Source organism: Saimiri boliviensis, chromosome 5 (assembly GCF_048565385.1).
Source record: "Saimiri boliviensis isolate mSaiBol1 chromosome 5, mSaiBol1.pri, whole genome shotgun sequence".
Classification (NCBI taxonomy): domain Eukaryota; kingdom Metazoa; phylum Chordata; class Mammalia; order Primates; family Cebidae; genus Saimiri; species Saimiri boliviensis.
Genome location: NC_133453.1, coordinates 4,124,206 through 4,143,639, shown reverse-complemented (window position 1 = coordinate 4,143,639; position 19,434 = coordinate 4,124,206). Strand labels below are relative to the sequence as shown.

The 19,434-nt window shown below is 49.8% G+C and overlaps 1 protein-coding gene across 18 annotated transcripts in view; it reads left to right on the top strand.

The window, feature by feature from the left end:
• The first annotated feature begins 15,236 nt into the window (after positions 1–15,236).
• LRRFIP1 (LRR binding FLII interacting protein 1) overlaps positions 15,237–19,434 on the top strand; it is a 158,093-nt gene continuing 153,895 nt past the window's right edge. For all 18 annotated transcript variants that reach the window (XM_039469705.2, XM_039469702.2, XM_074398793.1 and 15 more), the window contains exon 1: positions 15,237–15,393. In XM_039469705.2, coding sequence (XP_039325639.1) covers positions 15,298–15,393 — 96 coding nt within the window. In that variant the 5' untranslated portion in view covers positions 15,237–15,297. The remainder of the gene's footprint in view (positions 15,394–19,434) is intronic.

Genomic DNA, 19,434 nt, shown 5'->3' with positions numbered 1-19,434 from the left:
TTAAGCCCGGGAATTCAAGGCTGCAGTGAGCTACGATCATGCCACTGCACTCCAGCCTAGGCAACAGAGCAAGACTCTGTCCAAAAAATCATAATAATTTTTAAAAGCACCAAGCTCTGAAATGGACCTGCTCCAGCACCTGGCCCCTCCCAAGCCTCGAGGTTCATTAGAGGGGGCCACACAAGGGCCACTCCATGTGGAACAAGCACACTGAGGCCATAGGCTGCTGGGCCCGCCTCCCCACCATGAGTGAGGGACGTGGGGGATGTGAGGGGGATTCTCAATGTGAGAGGCTCAGTCACAGTTATCCCCAAAGGAAGGTCCCCATCTCCCATAGAAAGCAGAGAAACAGCCAGGTGTGGTAATCCCAGCACTTTGGGAGGCTGAGGCAGGAGGATCACCTGAGGTCAGGAGTTTGAGACCAGCCTGGCCAGCATGGCAAAACTCCAACTCTACTAAAAACACAAAAATCAGCCAGGTTTGACGGCAGGCACCTGTAATCCCAGCTACTTGGGAGGCTGAGGCAGGAGAATCACTTGAACCCGGGAGGCAGAGATTGCAGTGAGCCGAGATTGCACTGCTGCACTTCCAGCCTGGTGACAGAGCAAGACTCCATCTCAAAAAAAAAAAAAAAAAGAACAAACATGGAGAAGCAGTGCTGGCCCAGCCCTGTGTGTGAGTTTGTGAGTTTGCCAGGGCTCCTGTAACCACTTACCACCATCTGAGTGGCCTAAACAACAGGGCTTGATTATGTCTCAGTCCTGGAGGTCAGAAGCCCAGAAAGAGGCCGGAAGTCTGCAGGGCAGCTCCTCCTGGAAGCTGTGAGAATAATCTATTCCATGCTCCCGGTGGTTCGCTGGGAATTCTTGGTGTTCCTTGGCTTATGGAAGCATCACCTTCGCGGCCTTCATGTCACACGGGTGTGTGTGTGTGTGTGTGTGTGTGTGTGTGTTACGTGTCTCTAAATTTCCCCTTTTCATAAGGACACATTCATTTTGGTTAAGATCCTATCCTGGTGACCTCACCGTAGACATCTTCTCCCCAAATAAAATTACATTCTGAGATACAGGGTTTAGGACTTCGACATGTGAATTCTGGAGAAAGACAGTTCGACCCATAATACCTTAGGTGTCATACATATTCATGACAAGGTCAGCCTTTTGTGGAGATCTGTTCTGTGAAAAGCGAATTGGTTGGCAGGGCACAGTGGCTCATGTCTGTAATCACAGCACTTTGAGAGGCCAAGGGGGACAGGTCACTTAAGCCCAGGAGTTTGAAACCAGCCTGGGCAACATAGAGAGATCTCATCTTTACAAAACATACAAAAATTAGCTGGAGTTGGTAGTGTGTGCCTGTAGGTGCCTGTGGTCCCAGCTACTTGGGAGGCTGAGGTGGGAGATTGCTTGTGCAGGGAGGTCAAGGCTGCAGCGAACCGAGATCCTGCCGCTGCACCCCAGCCTGGGTGCTAGTGCCAGACCCCAGCTCTCAAAAGAAAAGCAAATGGGGCCTTTCCGCCAGGCCCTGTCCTTTGGGAGTTCCCAAGCCATATAGGAAGCTTTTATACTCCAGGAACTTGTACTGGGTTGAAGAGTGTCCCCCAAAATTCATGTCCACCTGGCACCTTAGAATGAGTCTTTATTTGGAAATTGACTCTTTGCAAACTGAGATGAGGTCATTCTGGATTCAGGTGAGCCCTAAATCCAATGACTGGCTTCCTCATGAGAAAAGGGAGATTTGGACGGAGAAACACACCCAGAGCGAAGAGGCCTTGGGAAGGCAGAGGCAGAGATCGGGTGATGGTCCACAAGCCAAGTGGCACCCAGGACTGCCAGGAGCACAGAGGCCGGAGAGAAGCCAGAAACAAGTTCGCCCTCGGAGCCTCCAGAAGGAACCACACCTGCTGACACCCTGATTCAGACTTCTGACCCGCAGCCCTTGAGCAATGCATTTCTGTTGTTATACACCACACAGTTTGTGGTAAGGTCTTATGGCGGCCCAGGAAACTAACACAGAACGTAACCTAACCCAGGTCCTTTGGGAGGTTATCAGCCTAACACAGAACATCTGACCCGGCCTGGGTGCTTCAGGCAGCACTTGGCCTGATGGTCGTGGGTGTGGAGCTCACTACACTCCTTGCTGGAGTGAGCTGCCAGGGACAGTTCACTCAGCCTCTCAGAGGCTCAGTTCATCTATCTGTAAAAGTCAGATACGTCTGGGCCTAACTTGTGGCAGGGGATGAAGACGAGCCTCCTGAGATCAGGTATGCACAGAGCTTCGCAATAGTATGCACTCAACGGTGTGTGTTTTTAAAGATGGGGTCTGGCTTAGTTGCCCAGGCTGGTCTTGAACTCCTAGGCTCGAGCAATCCTCCTGCCTCAGCCTTCCAAAGTGCTAGGGTTATAGGTGTGACCCATTGTCCCCAGTCGCAACAGTGTATTTTGAAAGTTCTTTTGGTGGTAGTTGACCAACCCAACTCAAGGTAATTGGAGTAAAAGAGATTTTATTAGATGTCTGCTGAGGTTGATTATAGAAACTGGGGTCAGTAAGGGGAGAGCCGTCACCCCTGTGATAGGGATTATCTCTGTGTCTTTTGCCTGGCCGCTCTGCTGCTCACAGCAGTCCACAGCTCAGGTGTTGAGAGGTGACCAGCTCTACCAGGCTGTCAGTCACTCTACACCATCCCAAATTCACATGGGGTCATCAAGGGCTGGAAAGCTTGGGGAGGTAGGGGGAGGAGCGGGAAGCACAGGAACGAACATGGTGGAAGGAGGAAGCTCTGAGCAAAGGGGAGTCCTCATGAGCCGGACAGAGACCCCACAAAGTAATGGCTGTTGCTTTAATAATCATCATTAAACCATGCATTGCCTGCAAACTCCAAAGTGTGACAAATGACCTGGTTATATCCGGTTTCAAGTTGTCAGAAAAAATGTATGTAACAGGCATTCAGATTCCAGCGGGGGAAGAAAGACACCAGTGGCTGTTCAGAAAGCCGCAGGAAGCACCAAATAGCACGGCCAGCTCAGTGGTTGGGTTGCTCCGGTGCAGACTTGAAACAGGAAGGGCCCTGGGCCCCTGTCTGTCAGACAGACACTGTATTCTGCTATCTCCAAAACTGGCCTCTGGGAATTCTCAACCTGTATGATGTGTTTCCAAGATAAGGGGTCACGTGGGCCTGGAATGACCATTCCCGGCATTCCTTCCTGGAGAGTCAGTGCACACTTGCATCTCAAAGACCTGCAGAAGTCTCGGTGTCAAGACCTGTTTACCTTTGCTGAATGCAGCATTCCCCAAATTTACTGGAGCTGAAATGCATTTTTCACAACACACCTGTTATCATGCCCTGGAACCAGCGCTGCCTGACTCTGACGGCCCAGCCTGTCCTGCGACTGTGCTGCCAGGAAACCCCATTCCGCCCTCAGGCTCTGTTCTGAGAGTGGCGGTCCTCCCATTGCACTGGGAACCTCACCCAGCCTCCTCTGCCCTTCCTAATCCCAACAGGCCACTCTGCTCACCTTCATCACGGCACCCAACGCCCAGTTGCTCTTCTTTACACTTTGTGAATTTCCCACTTCAATGTATTCCCAGGACTAAACCAAACACCCAGGAGCAATCTGACCCGCACAGGATGGAGTTTCTCTTGCATAGTAGATCTTGTTCTTCATTAAGTTCTTATTAGAAACCTTCCCAAATTCCTGGAACTGTGCCAGAAACTGTGGGGCCACACAGAAATAGAAAACAATCCCTGCCCTCAGAGAGCTTACTGTCTATTGAGGAGCCCAAAGAAAACTTCACAAGTTAAGTAACAATATAACAATTAAATTATTCACATCAGCACTAGAAGAAGTGTTGCAATAGCAATAGATGGTGAGCCCCTAAGATGTAAGGAGCCATCAGAATCATTGGAAGCGCTCATCGCCCAATCCCAACCCCCCAAAATGCTGTGGATGCATTGGAAGAAAATAGCAATTTGGAAACCAGGCAAGTGGAAGCAGAAACCTGGTCTGCTTCCATTTATCTTTCTTCCTATCCAGGTTCACTGGGAAGGATTCTTCTCCCTAAATATTGAGGCCTGAGTAGAAAATTATCCTCCCAGAACATAGCAGAGTCCAAAAGAAGACACTGTCCAAGGAGGCAGAACCAGGAGAGAAGCCGGACTGAGATTCCACAGAGGAAGGTTTTTTTACTCCCAAGGGTCACTCAGTAAATATTGGTTGAATTTGTGAGTGAATGAGTGAATGGGTGCATAAGTGACAAATACAGAAACACAAAAGTCAGGCTTCCCACCTGGAGCACACAGGCACCAGCATAGGAGTAAATGGCTGTGCGAATGCAGGAACTGCCGCATCTCTTCAGGAAATGAAACAATTCGAGTATACTGTTGCAACGGCTTTTCCCACAATCCATTCATCAACCAGCAGGAAAAAAACCAAAGTAAGTTCTTGCCCAAGAATGCAAACCAGAAAGTTAATGAGCTACCCTACAGCTCTCCTCTGTCTCTGTCACACACACACACACATACACACACACACACACACACACACACACACACACACACACACACAACCATGAATATCTGTCTCCTTTCTCAGCCAGGCACTATACGTCTTTGTCTTTGTCCCCTTAACTGGGCTTGCTCTGGAGGGCTGTCCTCCTTATTGGGATCGGGCCTTGACCCATCCCACCCCTTCTCCTCTCCAAGGCCAGATGCCCTCCTTCTTTTGGGAAGCGATATCTTATCTCTGTTCCATCAGGGCAGCCAGCAGCTTTGGTCAACTGCTAAGGTCTCTTGCCGAGCAAGGATCCTGAGTCTCCTTTTTAGAGTGACCAGATGGGAGTCCCCAGAAAGGATGCAGAGACAGTTTAGAACTTCCACCCTTAACGCACTGAAACCATGGCCCATGAGGACCAGGTGAAATGGAAGCTGCAGGGTCCGGCTTCCTCTGCCTCGACTCTCCTCTGCTACAGTTTCTACCTGTGGGAAGAAATCATATCCATCCTTACAGCAGGTGCTCCTTCCTGATTTTCCCACTGAGATGCAACCACTGCACAGGATTGGTTATCTACATCCTGGTCACTCCTTTGCAACTTAAGACCCACTGAAGGCAGGGACTGTGCCTCCCTCATCCCAGTATCCCTCCTTCCACACACTACACGCAGTAGGTGCCCTGCTGTGCACTGACAGTGGCAATGAGCTCTGTGCCAATGTACCATACAGGGGTGATTCTATCTTGCATTGTGATTACATTTCCGTGTAGGAAAAAGTCTTCCATGGGAAGAAAACCCACATCATCTTTGTTCTGCTCGAGGCCAGCCTGGATTTTATAAACTGCAGCTAATTTTATGAACTGTTCTTTGTCTGGGGATGTTGATAGAAAGAATTCTACTTGAGCACAGGATGCAAATGAGTAAGTGGCACACTATTTGCCTATTACATGCCCAAAATAGACTGGAAGCTGGCACAGAATGCTTCAGATGGGCCTGTCCCCTTGAGCGTCGTTTATGGCTGAGACTAAAATTAGGCAAAGCCCAGGCCTCTCCAGAAGGTATTCGATTGTTGGGTGTCACCTCAATGTAGAAAAATCTCAAGTAATTTTCTTATGAAAAAGTCTTCAGAGCATTATTCAGCACATCAAAAAAACTTGAAATGTTTGTGCTATTTTAAAATTGGCAAGGCAAGGATGTAGAGTACTTTTAAAAGCCACTGCCAAAAATATGGTAAGCATCTTCCTATAACATTGAAAGAGCTCTGAAACATCTGTGCTACATTTCCGCTCTGGAAGACTGCGGTCGAGTGATTGATAAGGATGGTGTTTTGCTCATAAATACAGTGATTCCTCAAGGAGAAAAGCTGCTTAGCTATATGGGAATGGTGGAGAAACATCGTGATTACATACTCAAAATGCCCCGTGGGAGGTGGGATGTGTGTGAACCATCAAAGGCTGCAGGAGCCATCCCATAACAAAAATCACCTGCATAGCAGTTCATGGAAAAAACAGCAGCAAAATCCACACAGGCCTGGCATACCCTGACTCTGCCATCTGGGTTACAGACACTCGGTCAGTCACCAGGGGTGCAGAACAGATCCTAACCACCATGGGAAATGTGATGAACTGGCAGAGGGGTGGGGGAAGAAGTGAGCTTCATGATCCTTCTCACAAATGAAACAGTAAGCCAACCCAGGACTGTGGGTGAGTCACCTCCTTATCTTCGAGTTCTGGTGATATTTACCTATGGTTCTTCTGCAGGAGAACTGTGTGCTACGGGGTTCTGAGGCGCCGTGAAAATGGAGAAGGGTCAAATAGATGGGACTACTCTAACCCCCTAAGCTCTCCTAGAGAACAGGAGTCAACTATGCAAAACACTCAATGTGCCTCCAGAGCACCTGTTTCTCCAGCACCTATTCATCTGGGTCTCCACGGCCTGGAGGAAGTGATGTGTCAGGCAGCCCCCTAAGTTACGGACCTTTCAACATTTATGACAATAAAACAGTGAGATCCATATGACACCTAAAAGGCAAACACCCTCTTCCGCTGCTTGCTTGTGTTTTCATTGGTTTAGTTGTTTTCCCACCATGATTTTTAAAATACTCTTTTTTTAAAAATTGAAGTATGATTTAGACACTGTAAGTGTGAATAAATTTTAAGTGTGCATGCATTTGCACATGCAACTTTTGACAAATCTGTACATGCACACCACAGAGGGGCCAGCTTTAAAACTAAAGTCCCATCCTCCGGGAAGCCCCTTATACCCAAATAAACTGCATGGCTCGTCACCCACATAACCACCACCTCACAGAATGTTTCCATCGCCCCCACAAATTTCCTGGTGCCCCTTTGTAGCCAACCCCCGCCCTCCAAAGGTCACCCCTCTTCTAAATTCTATCATCATAACTTAGGTGTTTCCTGTTCTGGAATACCATAGCAATGGGATCATTCCATCTGTATGGTTTTGTGAGTGGCTTCTTTCACTCAACACATTTTTGAGATTCATTCACATTGTTGCCTGCATTAGGCGTTCATGTTATTGCCACATAGTATGACATCCATGATTTCGGACAATTTGGTTATCCCCTCCCCTGTTAATGGACATTGGATTGTTTTCAGCTTTGGGATATTATGAGCCAGACTTCCATGAGCATCCTTGTACACGTCTCTTTGTGGGCATGTTTTCACTTCTCTTGGGTAAATACTTAGGAGTTGAATGATTGGATCATACGGTAGGTAATGTTCCCAAGAAACTCCCAAACAGCATTCCAGAGTGGCTGTGCAATTTTCCACTCCCACCAGCAATCAGGAGGTTCCAGCTGCCCCTCATCCTCACCAACATTTGGTCCTGTCAGTCTTTTTAACTGTAGACAGTCCAGTGGGTATGAAGTTATATCTCACTGTGTATTTTGCATATCCCTGATGATGAAGACAGTGGCCACCATTCTTTGTATCTCCTTGGTCATTTGTGTATCTCCTTATATGAGGTGTCCACTCAAGTCTCCAAGTCTTTTGCCCATTATCTAAGTGAAGTATTTATCTTTTTCTTATTGACTTTTAGGAAGTCTTGACATATTCTAGATTCAGCTGCTTGGTCACATCTACACATTGCGGATATTTTCTCCCGGTTTGTGCCTCGTGTTTTCATTTTCATAATTGTGTTTTATAAAGGCAGAATTCTAAAATTTTGATGAAACTCAATTTATCAATTTTGTATTTTATGGCCAGATGCAGTGACTCACGCCTGTAATCCCAGCACTTTGGGAGGCCAAGGCAGGCAGATCACCTGAGATCAGGAGTTCGAGACCAGCCTGACTAACCTGGTGAAACCCTGTCTCTACTAAAAATAAAAAAAAAAACCTATCTGGGTGCGTCTCTACTAAAAATAAAAAAACTATCTGGATGTGGTGGCAGGTGCCTGTAATCCCAGCTACTTGGGAGGCTGAAGCAGGAGAATCACTTGAACCTGGGAGGCAGAGGTTGCAGTTAGCCGAGATCACGCCATTACACTCCAGCCTGGGTGACTCCATCTCAAAAAAAAAAAAAAATTGTATTTTATGATTGTGTGCTTTTTGTGAACTGTCCAAGAAATCTTTGCCTACCTCAAGCTTCCAAAGATATTCTCCTACATATTCTTCCAGAAATTTAATAGTTTACGCTTTTAAGTTGAGGTCTAAAATCTATCATGATTTACTTATTGTGTAGAGTGTGAAGTAAGCATCGAAGTTGTTTTTTGTCATGTAATGGTCCCAGCTTCATTTACTAAAATATACTTTTCTTTCTCCATGGAATTATTTTGGTGCCTTTGTAAAAACTCAACTGACCACTGTGGGATCCTGAATCCCTAGACCCTGTTCTTTTAAAAAATATTATTTCTCTTGATTTCAACTATTCAGAATGATGAAAAAAATTAAAGAAAAGCATTTTTTTCTCTGTCCAGTTTGGGTAGATTTTTGACCAGGCCTCAAATCCATGGATCCTTTTGTCTACCTTATCCAATCTGTTGTTAATGTTATTCAAGAAATTTTTAATTTCAAATACTGTACTTCATCGTTTCACAATTTCCACATTTAAAATTCCCAAATCTCTGCGACATTCCCTATCTCTTCATCAATTATACCCATCTTTCCCAAGGTTACTTTATATGACTTATCTGCTGATTCCATCATCTAGGTCATCTGTGAGTCTTTCTCAGTTGACTGTTTTTCCTCCTGCCCTGAATCACATTGCCCTGATTCTTCTTGTCTAGAAATTCTCTCTGCTGGACACAACGGACAACGCTTTACAGGGAATCTTGAGTCTAGACTCTGTTTTCTTCTGAAGTACGTTGAGTTTGCTTCAAGCAGGCAGTTAACACACCTCTCCACCCTGTATCTCGCCTTGATCTTAATGAGACTTGGTTCTAGGTGTGTGTTCACTTTGGTTTTTCTGTCATAGCCCTTAGTCCTGTGTCTCCCTATTAAGTCACAGTCTTCTGAGATTTCAATGGAAAGCCCCTCTGACCTGGTGGGACTTGAATTCCTGACTTTATCTCCCCAGCACTAGGCTGAAATCTCTGCTCAGCTTTTTCAGGCTTCCAGCTGTTGCTTCCTTCTGCGTTTCCTGGCATCTCACCGCACACCTGTGTCGTTCAGGACTCAGCCATGGATCTGGATAAGTTAGTATGCAAATCGTGAGGCTCAACTTAGGCTCAACTTGCTATGGGCCCTCTTCTCTGGGATCATCCCACAATTTCCAGCTGCACTTACAGCCCCAGGCCCAGACATCTAACTCCTCAGTCCAGTCATTCTCAAGCCTTCCCAGTGTGCCTTGCAGGCTGGGGTAGGTCCTCTGGGAAAGCAGACGTCTCCTTATTTACTTCTCTTTCTTCAGAAGTTGTGTCTACTCCAGTCCCAGTGTGCATTTGTTTACTCCAGAGGGCTGTTTTCTAGACTTTGTTTGAGGTTCATGATTGTTAGCAGGAGGGTTAGTTTCCTAGCAGCTTTATCCCCGTTGCTGAAAGTCCCGTAGCTGAAAGTCCAGTCCCCACTCCACTTTTTTTTAAACCGATTGAATAGTTAATAAATCCCATGCTAAGTAAAAGCTGATTACATTGCAAGTCAATACGTACCTCTATTTGCAACATTACTCTTCTCCAGGTAAAAAGAAAATTGGTTTTCACATCCTACTTGACACAGCACCTTAAGAAAGGACTCTTCAGTCAAGCCACATTTTCTAAGCACCCATGGCTCCATAGTCCAGAAAATGGCTCTCTGAGGGATGAAAAGGCAATCTTGTCCCAGCTCTCAGGAAGCTACCTTAAGAGAGCTGCTTGAAGGTGCTCTAGAGGTTTGGCTACAGAACTGGCACCATGTGCTGGGGAACTGCCACCCTCAGGGAGTCTCTCAGAGGCACACACAGCTGCGATCGCCCCACGCATGGCATCCTCCTGGCGGGCACTTTCCTGCTGCAAAATTCCTGCCATTCAGTAGCACTTAGTGAAGGTGAAATTTTATGACACTAACATTTAAAGCAAATAATCTCACAAAGTTCAGCATCGTAACTATCCATAGTCACACGTGAACAGCGGTGCGTTTCACACCTACGGGTTCCCTCCAGAACTGCACAGTAAGCCTCCTGGGGCTGTTCCGCAGTTCCGACGTGCAGCACGGTGGAAGTGCATTTCAGAAGATTTTTCTGGCTTTTGTGGACAGTGGATTAAATTGGGACAGTACAGAATGGGAATTCAGATAGCCCATGGATGGGCTTCAAAATATCACCCTCTAAAATTGGACTCAAATTTCATGTTCAAATGCCTGTTTTCAACTTTCACCAGATTGCTTGTTACCAATTAAACTTTTTATTTACTACCCAAAAAAAAAAAAAAAACAAACCTGAATTTCTGACCTAGAACCCCCCACTTTTTTTTGAGAGGGAGTCTCACTCTGTCACCCAGGCTGGAGTGCAGTGGCACAGTTATCAGCTCACTGCAACTTCTGCCTCCTGGGTTCAAGTGGTCCTCCTGCCTCAGCCTCCTGAGTAGCTTGGATCACAGGCATAAGCTGTAGCACCCAGCCTTAGAACCCAAATGTTTTTGATAATGGAAACGATTCATAAATATTTTTAAACCCCCACAAGTATTTGCATATTTAAGTATAAATTATGTTCCTAGTCTGTCATCATTAGTTACTAAATAAAGGCACAATATTCACTTAGAATGCAGTTAATCATCAATGGTAGGAAATGTAAATTTATGTTTAAATAGTGTTCATGGTTACTGAATGTTCTTATCTTGTCTGATAACCTTACACTGAGGCCAATGAAGAGCTCCTACCTGAACTAAGAAACAAGTCTCTCATTTTCCTGTTTGTTTGTGGCTTTGGGGAATCTTTTAAATCTTTTGTAGCCATTTATCTACTCATTGAGTTTTAGTTAAAATGAGGTTACACTATCCACAGATCCATTTAACCTGATCCACTGAAATACATCAAAATATGCCAAAAAAGGTGTCATGAGAGCGCATGCCACCACCAGCCCCTGGAAATACCTTGAGTCAGTGATCACTTGAAATGAGTTTATAAATAAAAAATTAGTCACATTAGATTCCTAATTTTTAGTGGAAAGACATATAACAGAAATTCTGTATTTGCTTCCCTCCCCCCATAGATTGTCTCAGGCACCCCACCCTGGAGACACCGAGTCCAGGTGACTTACTGCTAGTAATCCACAGATGAGGGACAAGGGGAACCAGATGCAGACCTTGGTGGTATCAGCAAACATGCCAAAGGAGGGTGGAAATAATCAGGTACGGATGAAGGAAAAGACCAGTTGCGCATCTGATAGGATTTAGTAGGGAAAGGAGAAAGGATTTCAAAATGCTTCCAAAGTGCTTACTCCAAGAAACAGGAAAAAGTTACGGGAAGCGGTGCTGTCCTGGGAAGGAAGAGGCGTTTATTTGGGCAGGCATCATCCACTGTTTTATTTTGGAAGTGCCGTGATTGAGCTACTAAAAGATGCATCTGAAAATGTCCAGCAGGACAAAGGAGACTAACCGTTCACCTCCTGAGCGTCACGTAGGCTCTGACCTCAGCCAGCCTCACTTCTGGGCAAGGTGCTGGCTCCAAGTTCTGGGCATGAAAAATGGCTCTCCTCTACGGGCCCTTCAGCCTTCCTGGGGAGGGCTGCAGTTCTCCTGCCCTGCTCCAGCTGTCATCCAAGGCAGGGCGTTCCATTCTCTGGGAACTGGAAGAGCAAGGCTGGAGTGCTGGTGAAAGAGGTTTGAAGTAGCAACCATCCACATGGATGATGCTGTCAATGGATCCAGAGAGTCACCCTTATGACCCCCGTGATGGCTCAGATGGCTCTCTGCCTGAGAAGCTCTGAGTCCTCATGCAGACTGAACACCTCTCCATAGCTGCTCATCAACTCCCTTTCCCAGCCAGCCCACAGGGCTTGCCCATCGAGCTCCTGACAAAGGCAAACCCTGCTGAGGATGGCAACTCCATGTCGCTTCCCTCACCAAGCTTCCCTGGCTGCCTCCACTTTCTCGCGGAGCCTTCCTGAAGGTGGCATCTCTATGTTTGTGAAGGGACTTTGGTACCAGGCTTGGAGATGAACACATTAATTATCTGCCCCGGACATCGGATCTGTGATAAATCTTCTCAATTTCCTGCTTTGAAGTAAGCCCGGTGTCATCATCTGGAATAGGGAAAGGGCTACACGGGAGGGATCAGTAGTGCCGGTGGCGAAGACCCATCTTCTAGGTAGAAACAGGCTCATGGAATTCCAGGCAGAGAGGGCCAAGGGTAGAGGGTGGAGGAAAAGCCATGATTTCTTGGTGAACCCATGGATTAGCATGATGGAGTCTCGTAGGTCTTCATCTTCCTCCAGGAAGACCCCAAGCACACAGAAGACCCACCGAGCTGCCTAACATCTCTGTGTACCTCCCCCCATGCCCGGGCAGGAACTGCTGTTCACCATTCATTCCAGACCTGAGCCTCTGAGGACAGGAGCTACAAGGACGATGGATTGTGAAGCCCTAGAAGGGCTCTTCCCTAGACTACTGTCCCTACCCTGCCAAGGCAGAGGCCATGGTCTGCATAGGGTTGCTCCCCATTCATATGTTGAAACCTAACCCTCAGTGCAAGCTGAGGCCTGCAGGCGACCAGTCCTGAAGCAGAGCCCTCATGAATGCAATGAACGCCCTCATACAAAAGCCTGGAGGGAGATGGTCTGCCTTTCCACCATGAGAGGGCACACAGAAGGTGCCATCTGTGAGGACTGGCCCCAACCAGACACTGATTCTGCTGGAGGCTTGATGTTGGACTTCCCAGCCTCCACGGCTGTGAACAATACATTTCCATGGTTTTATAAAAATGACCCTGTCTAAGGCATTCTGTTACAGCAGCACAAAGGAACTAACAGTGGCCACCCATATTTCCATTTGGAGGTGGGGACTAACTCTGAGGTGAGAACCAGTAGACTCTAAGAGCACATCGCCAGGGGAAAGGACTGTAGCCAGGAAGTTGTGATGTCATGGGGCCATCAGAGACCCAGCAATGTTGTTTCTGATGATTCCTGAAAGGTGGCTCTTTTCTGGAAGTGGGCAGATGATGGGGGAGGGGCAGGAAGCTGAATTCACCAATGTCTGAGAACACCATCTACCAGCTGGGACTATTTCGACACACCTCTGCTCAGTCCCTGCAGCAGTGAATCTCCTGTTTCTGGACAACAATCCAACAGGAAAAGTGGGGAGGAGCGTTGGGAACTGAACTCTGTTCCTTAAGTTCAGCCACTGCACTTCACTGAGCAACTGGCATATCCAATCCCCAGTGAAGGGTGAAGATATGGAAGATGGGGTCAGCACCTGCCCTCCTGGCCTCAACAGATCAGGATGGAGGATTAGGTGTTAGTAAAAAGTGTCTCAAAGTTCCAATGAAGGACAGGGAGCAAAGGGAGACTTCTTTCAGAAAGGAGACGTTGGAACTTAAATGTGGCCTTAGATAAGGAGCTCAGGCATCTCAAGTCAGCCCTGAGAGGCAGCAGCCATGTCTGCCCCTCTGACAGCTATGCCCAGCCTCCAGCTCAGCAAGTGTGGAGGCATGAATGGGTGAACTCATGGGAACCAGCCTCAGCAAAGTGCCCAGGGGCTAGGAAATGGTGAGCAGACACCAGCAAGACCAGGGCAGTGTAAGAGGCCACGGCTCAAGGTTTCCTCCAAGGAGGACTATGTCACTTAAGGAGTATGGCCTCTGAAGTAATGTGAATATGGCCTGGAAGATTCCATCACCAGCTATTTCCTTTGCGCCTACAATGAGCAGGTGCAGTGTCTGCTCCCGGAGTTGTCATGAACGAGGCCAGGGTTGGCCCTACCAACCCACTTGCATCAGCTAAGGCACCCTGAGAAATGTCACCTGGATCAGCCCTCCCTCCCATGTCACTGAACTGTCTTTTCCCTGCAATAAAACCTCCAACAGCTTTCCCTGTCATGGGGGTGGGGGGCCCCTTCCTCTTCCCACCTCCACCCAGCTAAGTTACCTCCCTAAGAAGCCAAAGCAATCTGGTCACATTAGTTGGTTGGAAATACACCAAAATGTTAACCATCCTTATCACTGGGGGAAAAATATCACAGGTGACTTCAGTACAGCCCTTCTCCTCTTCCATCACTGCCCTCCCTCCCATCCTTGCCCAGGTTCAGCCACTGGAAGCTCCCCCCATACCCCAAACACACCAGTCACTTTCCCACCCGGTACTCCTGCAGGGGCTTTTAACCCTTACCTAATCCTCTGGTTTGATTTACTTTTAAATCCACCTCTAGTGTGGCCTGAGCTTTGGAGAGCGCAGGTCAAGTTCATTAGTTTCTCAGCAACTAGGAGAGCGCTGCGATGCACCTGCCTGGATCCTAGGGGCTGGAGACCCACGAAAGAAGTGGCAAGTCCCTGACCTCAGGGGGCAGACAGCGGGGAGAAGGAGGGATGCCAGCATGGAAACACGCGTGTAAAGACAGAAACGCACACACCCACACGGTGTTCCCAGAGCCTGGGAAGCCAGTGGGCATGGTCGCAGGAGCCCGCAGTCGCTGCGGGAGCGAGCACACCTCGGCCTGCCCAGAGCCTCTCACTCCAGCGACCGACTTCGACTCCGACTCACCGCGGAATGGGGGCGCCAGGCTGAACCGTATCCTGCGCCCACCCCTCCGTGCAAATCCCTCAAGGCAACCCAGCCCTCCGCGCACGTCCCCACCAGACCGCTGCCCACCGCTCTGGGCGCGCGGCTCCGCGATGACCGGCCAGCCAAACAGTCCCCGCGGAGGTCCGCACTCTAGGGCTCCCGGTGCCTCAGGTCCCGCGTGCCCGACTCTGGGCATCCTCATTGTCCCCGAGGCATAGGACCCCCATCGCCCCTGACCCCTGGCGTCTCCGTCCCCGGCTCCCTTTCCCCGCTGCAGCGTCTCGGGCCCCTGCAGTCCCAGGCCCCAGCTGTGGACCTCCGGCCCTGGCGTTCCGCAGGTCCACGCGCCCCCAATGTCTCGGACCCCCATCGTCCCCGATCCCTGGCGTCTCCGCCCCCCCGCCACCGCCCCGCCGGCCCCACCGCCCCGCGTCCCCACCGCCCCGCCGTCCCCCGCCCCCGCCGTCCCTGACCCCTGCTGAGGACCTCCGGCCCTGGCTTCCCCCGGGGCCCCGCGGCCCCCGTCCCCCCGCGTCCCCGCGGCCCCGGCCCCGCGCCCGCTGACGCCATGACGCCGCGGCGGAGGGAGGGGCTGGGGCCGGGGCCGGGGCGGTGCGAGCGGCGGGAGCAACGGGCCCCGCGGCAGCTGCGGGCGACGCGGTCGATGGACATGGGCACCCAGGGCTCGGGGCGCAAGCGGCTCCCCAACCGGGAGCGGCTCACGGCGGAGGACGACGCGCTCAACCAGATAGCGCGGGAGGTGAGCGAGCCGGGCTGGCAGCTGGGGGCGCGGGGCGGGCGCGGGGCCGGGCGGCTGTCCGGGTCCCTCCGGCGTCTGTCCCGCTGCGCGTCCTTCCGGCTGAGCGTCTGGCCCCAGGCGGGCTGGCCCGGCAGGCGCGCGCAGGGGCGCGGAATCCCGGGCGCTGCACCCGGGCCCGGATCTCGGCGGCCTGCGGACCCGGCACTGGTCCTCCAGCCCCGGGCCCTGCCCGCGACGCTGCGCGCCCTCCCCCACCCCGGCCCCCGGCGGCCGCTGCGCCCTCGGGAGAGGAGCCGGGCGCAGCCAGTGCGTGAGGTGGCCCGGGCTGGCCGGGCGGGAGCGAGCGCCCCGCTTTGTTGTGCCGCATGGGAGGGGGCAGGGGCTTAGGCCCGACCTGGAGGCAGGGGACGGTCCCCGGAGGCCACATGGCCCTGCCGAAATGGCCGAGTCGCTCTGGTGACCATTTGTCATGGATCCATCGATGTCACTCAAGGTGCAGCTCAGAGGTGAACTTGGGGCATCACAGTGAATTGTTTCAGGACTGAGCCCGGAAACGGGTCCAGGCCACGGAAAGGTCTTCATTAAAGTTTCCTGGGCAGAGTTGATTGTAACTAAGATGGTGTTTGCTGATGAACTTTACCTGTGACAAATTGAAGGCGCACTAGAGTGGGTATTTGTACAGCGTCTTTTTTATTTCCTTCAAGGGTTCTGCCTTAAGGCTAAAGAGTGTATGTGACATCCAGAAAGCCGTCCAGGGACAGAGAGCTGCAGCTTGGGAAAAGGGGACCCAATAGATTGGGGACCCAGGGGGACAAAGGAAGCTTAATTTTTGACAGTGTTCCCTTTGTATCGTTTGAACTGCGTGCCAGGTGGATGTACCAACGCGAAGAAAGTATCTGCATTGCAACCGCCTCACACGTTCTCTTCCACGTTGAGTGTGATAGCGAGCTATTCCACATGTGATTCTTTCCACAGGAAACACTTCTGAACTATTTGAGCTGTGGTGTCTGGTTGCATCAGTCAGATATTCTGGGGGGTCTACTCTGTAACCGGTCCTTAGGTGCTTGCAGTTGTAAATACCTGATTTTGCTCTTATGGACATGTGGCAGGCACTCAGTATTTGTTGAATATTGAGTGAATCAAGACTTCTGTTTTTCTCTGTATAAGACAGAAAAGGGCTTTCCAGGCAAAGCCTTATTCCTTCCTGAAAGCCCACTGTGACCTCCAGGAGACCTCCAAACTCAGCCTTCTCACATCACACCAGGACTAAGTCTCCCTGGCTCCACAGCACTCCACTGGCTCTTGCTGCCCACACGTGGCGTGGCAGTCAGGTTGTCTTATTATTTGTTCACCTGTAGAAGGTGACATCCAGACAGGCAATATCTTTTGTATCCCAAGAGCTCAGCGCAGAGCCAGATACATACCAGCTGTTGATCAATGTCCGTTACATTAATTAATAAACAAAAGAAGTACATGGCATTTAAAGGACCTTTGGCTAAATATAGACATTTGCTAAATATAGTAGCTTGAGCAGAACTCCCTCCTGTGAAGACAGTCATTTATGTATGCATTTGACCACAGTGCCTAACAAGTGTTTCTTGAGAGGGCCAGAGGCGACCAGTGAATTGCAAGCCTTGTCTTGCTGTCTGTGGTTGTGGGGCAGAAGAATGAGAGGAATTAGAGTTCCCAAAGTTTGCCTTTTAACCATTGGTGGTTTTTTTGTTTTGTTTTTTTGAGACAGTCTCACTCTGTCACCCAGGCTGGAGTGCAATGGGACAATCTCGGCTCACTGCAACCTCTGCCTCCTGTGTTCAAGCAATGCTCCTGCCTCAGCCTCCCCAGTAGCTGGAATTACAGGTTCACACTACCACGCCTGGCTGATTTTTGTATTTTTGGTAGAGACAGGGTTTCACCGCATTGGCCAGGCTGGTATTGAACTCCTGGCCTCAAGTGATCTGCCTGCCTCAGCCTCCCAAAGTTCTGGGGTTACAGGCATGAGCCACCGCACCCAACCTATCTGCTGGTTTTCATAAAATAGATTGAAAGGAAAGGTGAGGGAACACTCCTTGGGTTGAGAGCCCTGAGATCCTGCCTCCTGCCCCAGGAGATGCTGTTGAAGTTACAGAGATAGATTTGTGGGTCAGAGCTGGGCTTTGAAATGACATAGTTCTTTGCCAGCTGTGCCATCCTAGGAAGATGAGTTACTCAATCTCTTCTGAGCCTCTGTTTTCTTTTTCTTTCTTTTTTTTTTTTTTTTTTTTTTTTTTTTTTTTTTTTTTTTTGACACAGAGTTTCACTCTTGTTACCCAGGCTGGAGTGCAATGGCGCGATCTCGGCTCACCGCAACCTCCGCCTCCTGGGTTCAGGCAATTCTCCTGCCTCAGCCTCCTGAGTAGCTCGGATTACAGGCATGCGCCACCATGCCCAGCTAATTTTTTTGTATTTTTAGTAGAGACGGGGTTTCACCATATTGACCAGGATGGTCTCGATCTCTTGACCTCGTGATCCACCCGCCTCGGCCTCCCAAAGTGCTGGGATTACAGGCTTGAGCCACCACGCCCGGCCTAACCTCTGTTTTCTTACCACTAAAATGGGGAAGAAGAAATCTCCCCTGGCTGTCAGGATTAAAGAAAGTGGTTAGCAACATAAAGTATGTCACTAGGCAGTCGGTAAATATGAGAGCTCCTTACACACCCCTCCCTGTAAAACCCAGCCACAGATGCAGCTGTTACAAGTACTGAGTAGCACAGATTGATAGGGTTGGGGGGAGCAGGTGTGACATCTTATGTTTTAGTACAAATTAAATTCTATCTCCCAACTGTGAAAATGAAAATCACTATTCAAATGGCAAATACCTATTCCTGGAATTCATCGGGGTTCTCATGGAAATCCACAACACCGTCTTAGGTTCAATACTTTCTTATTCACCCATTGACTCGACAGATACAGGTCATGGTATCCAAGTTCCTGTCCTGGGGAGACTGGAGAGTCAGGGAGGAACCCGACAAGGACCTGCCCTCCGGGAGTTGAGTCAGAAAGGGATTGACACCTGTAGATCAATAATACTAACAGACAACAGGGAGGGATCTGATATAGAAAGTGCACAGACAGTGCTCTGAAGGTTTGGGCCTGAGAGAGCATTAGAGGAAGCCAGTGGCCTCATAAGTGGCTTCCTGGAGGAAGTGGCATTTTGAGTTCTTGAAGGATGTATCTACCAGTCAAGATGGTTTGGCTGCTGGGACAGAAACCCTGACTGGACTGGCATTGACAATGGGAAGTGTATCAGCTGGAGTCCAGCAAGCTCGGAGGCAGGGCGGTACTCCCTGCTAGCCTCATCAGCGGCTGGGGCCTCTTTTTCCCACAGCACCTGCATAGCTGGCTGGGCCGGGCCATCCTCTGTGGGTGGCTTCATCCTCAGGCTGACTTGCTTCATGGAAGCCGGCTGGTCTTGGCTTTCCCAGGCTGCCCCTCTGGAGCCCACACACCATTTCTTCTGATGGCCCTTTCCAGAGAGCTAGCAGCGCCTCCGTGGTAAACCTCCGTGTGACTGCCTGGCCACTTCTGCACCAAGCTCTGTGATAAGGAACGTGGACTTAGGGGCTCAGTCCAGCGAGGAGGGTGGGTCTACCCTGTGACCAGTCAGGCTTGTCCTGGTACTGGGGAGAGCCGGCCTCCCTGAAACACTTGGGAAGGTGCAGGGGCCTGGATGGAAACTGGGGAGCCCTTAAGAAAGTGGTGGGAATGGGCTGGCACTTGGGTCTGGCACCCAAGAACGTGCCTTCTAGAGGATAAGTGGAAAATTCTGAGCCGAGGTCACTGGGAAGCCTGAATCACCCGGCAGGGATACGGGTTCCTCTTCCGCTGCAGCGAGGGCAAGAGCAGGGCTCCCCTGCACCGGGCTTTGCGCTCTTCTGGGTAGAAGCAGGACTCGTGGAGGGATGCATTTCTGCTTCCACAACCAATGTCCTGCTTCCACGTTATGGTTTAAACTCTAGACAAGCGTCTAGTAAAGGGAGTTGCTTGCAGACACTGTAGATGCAT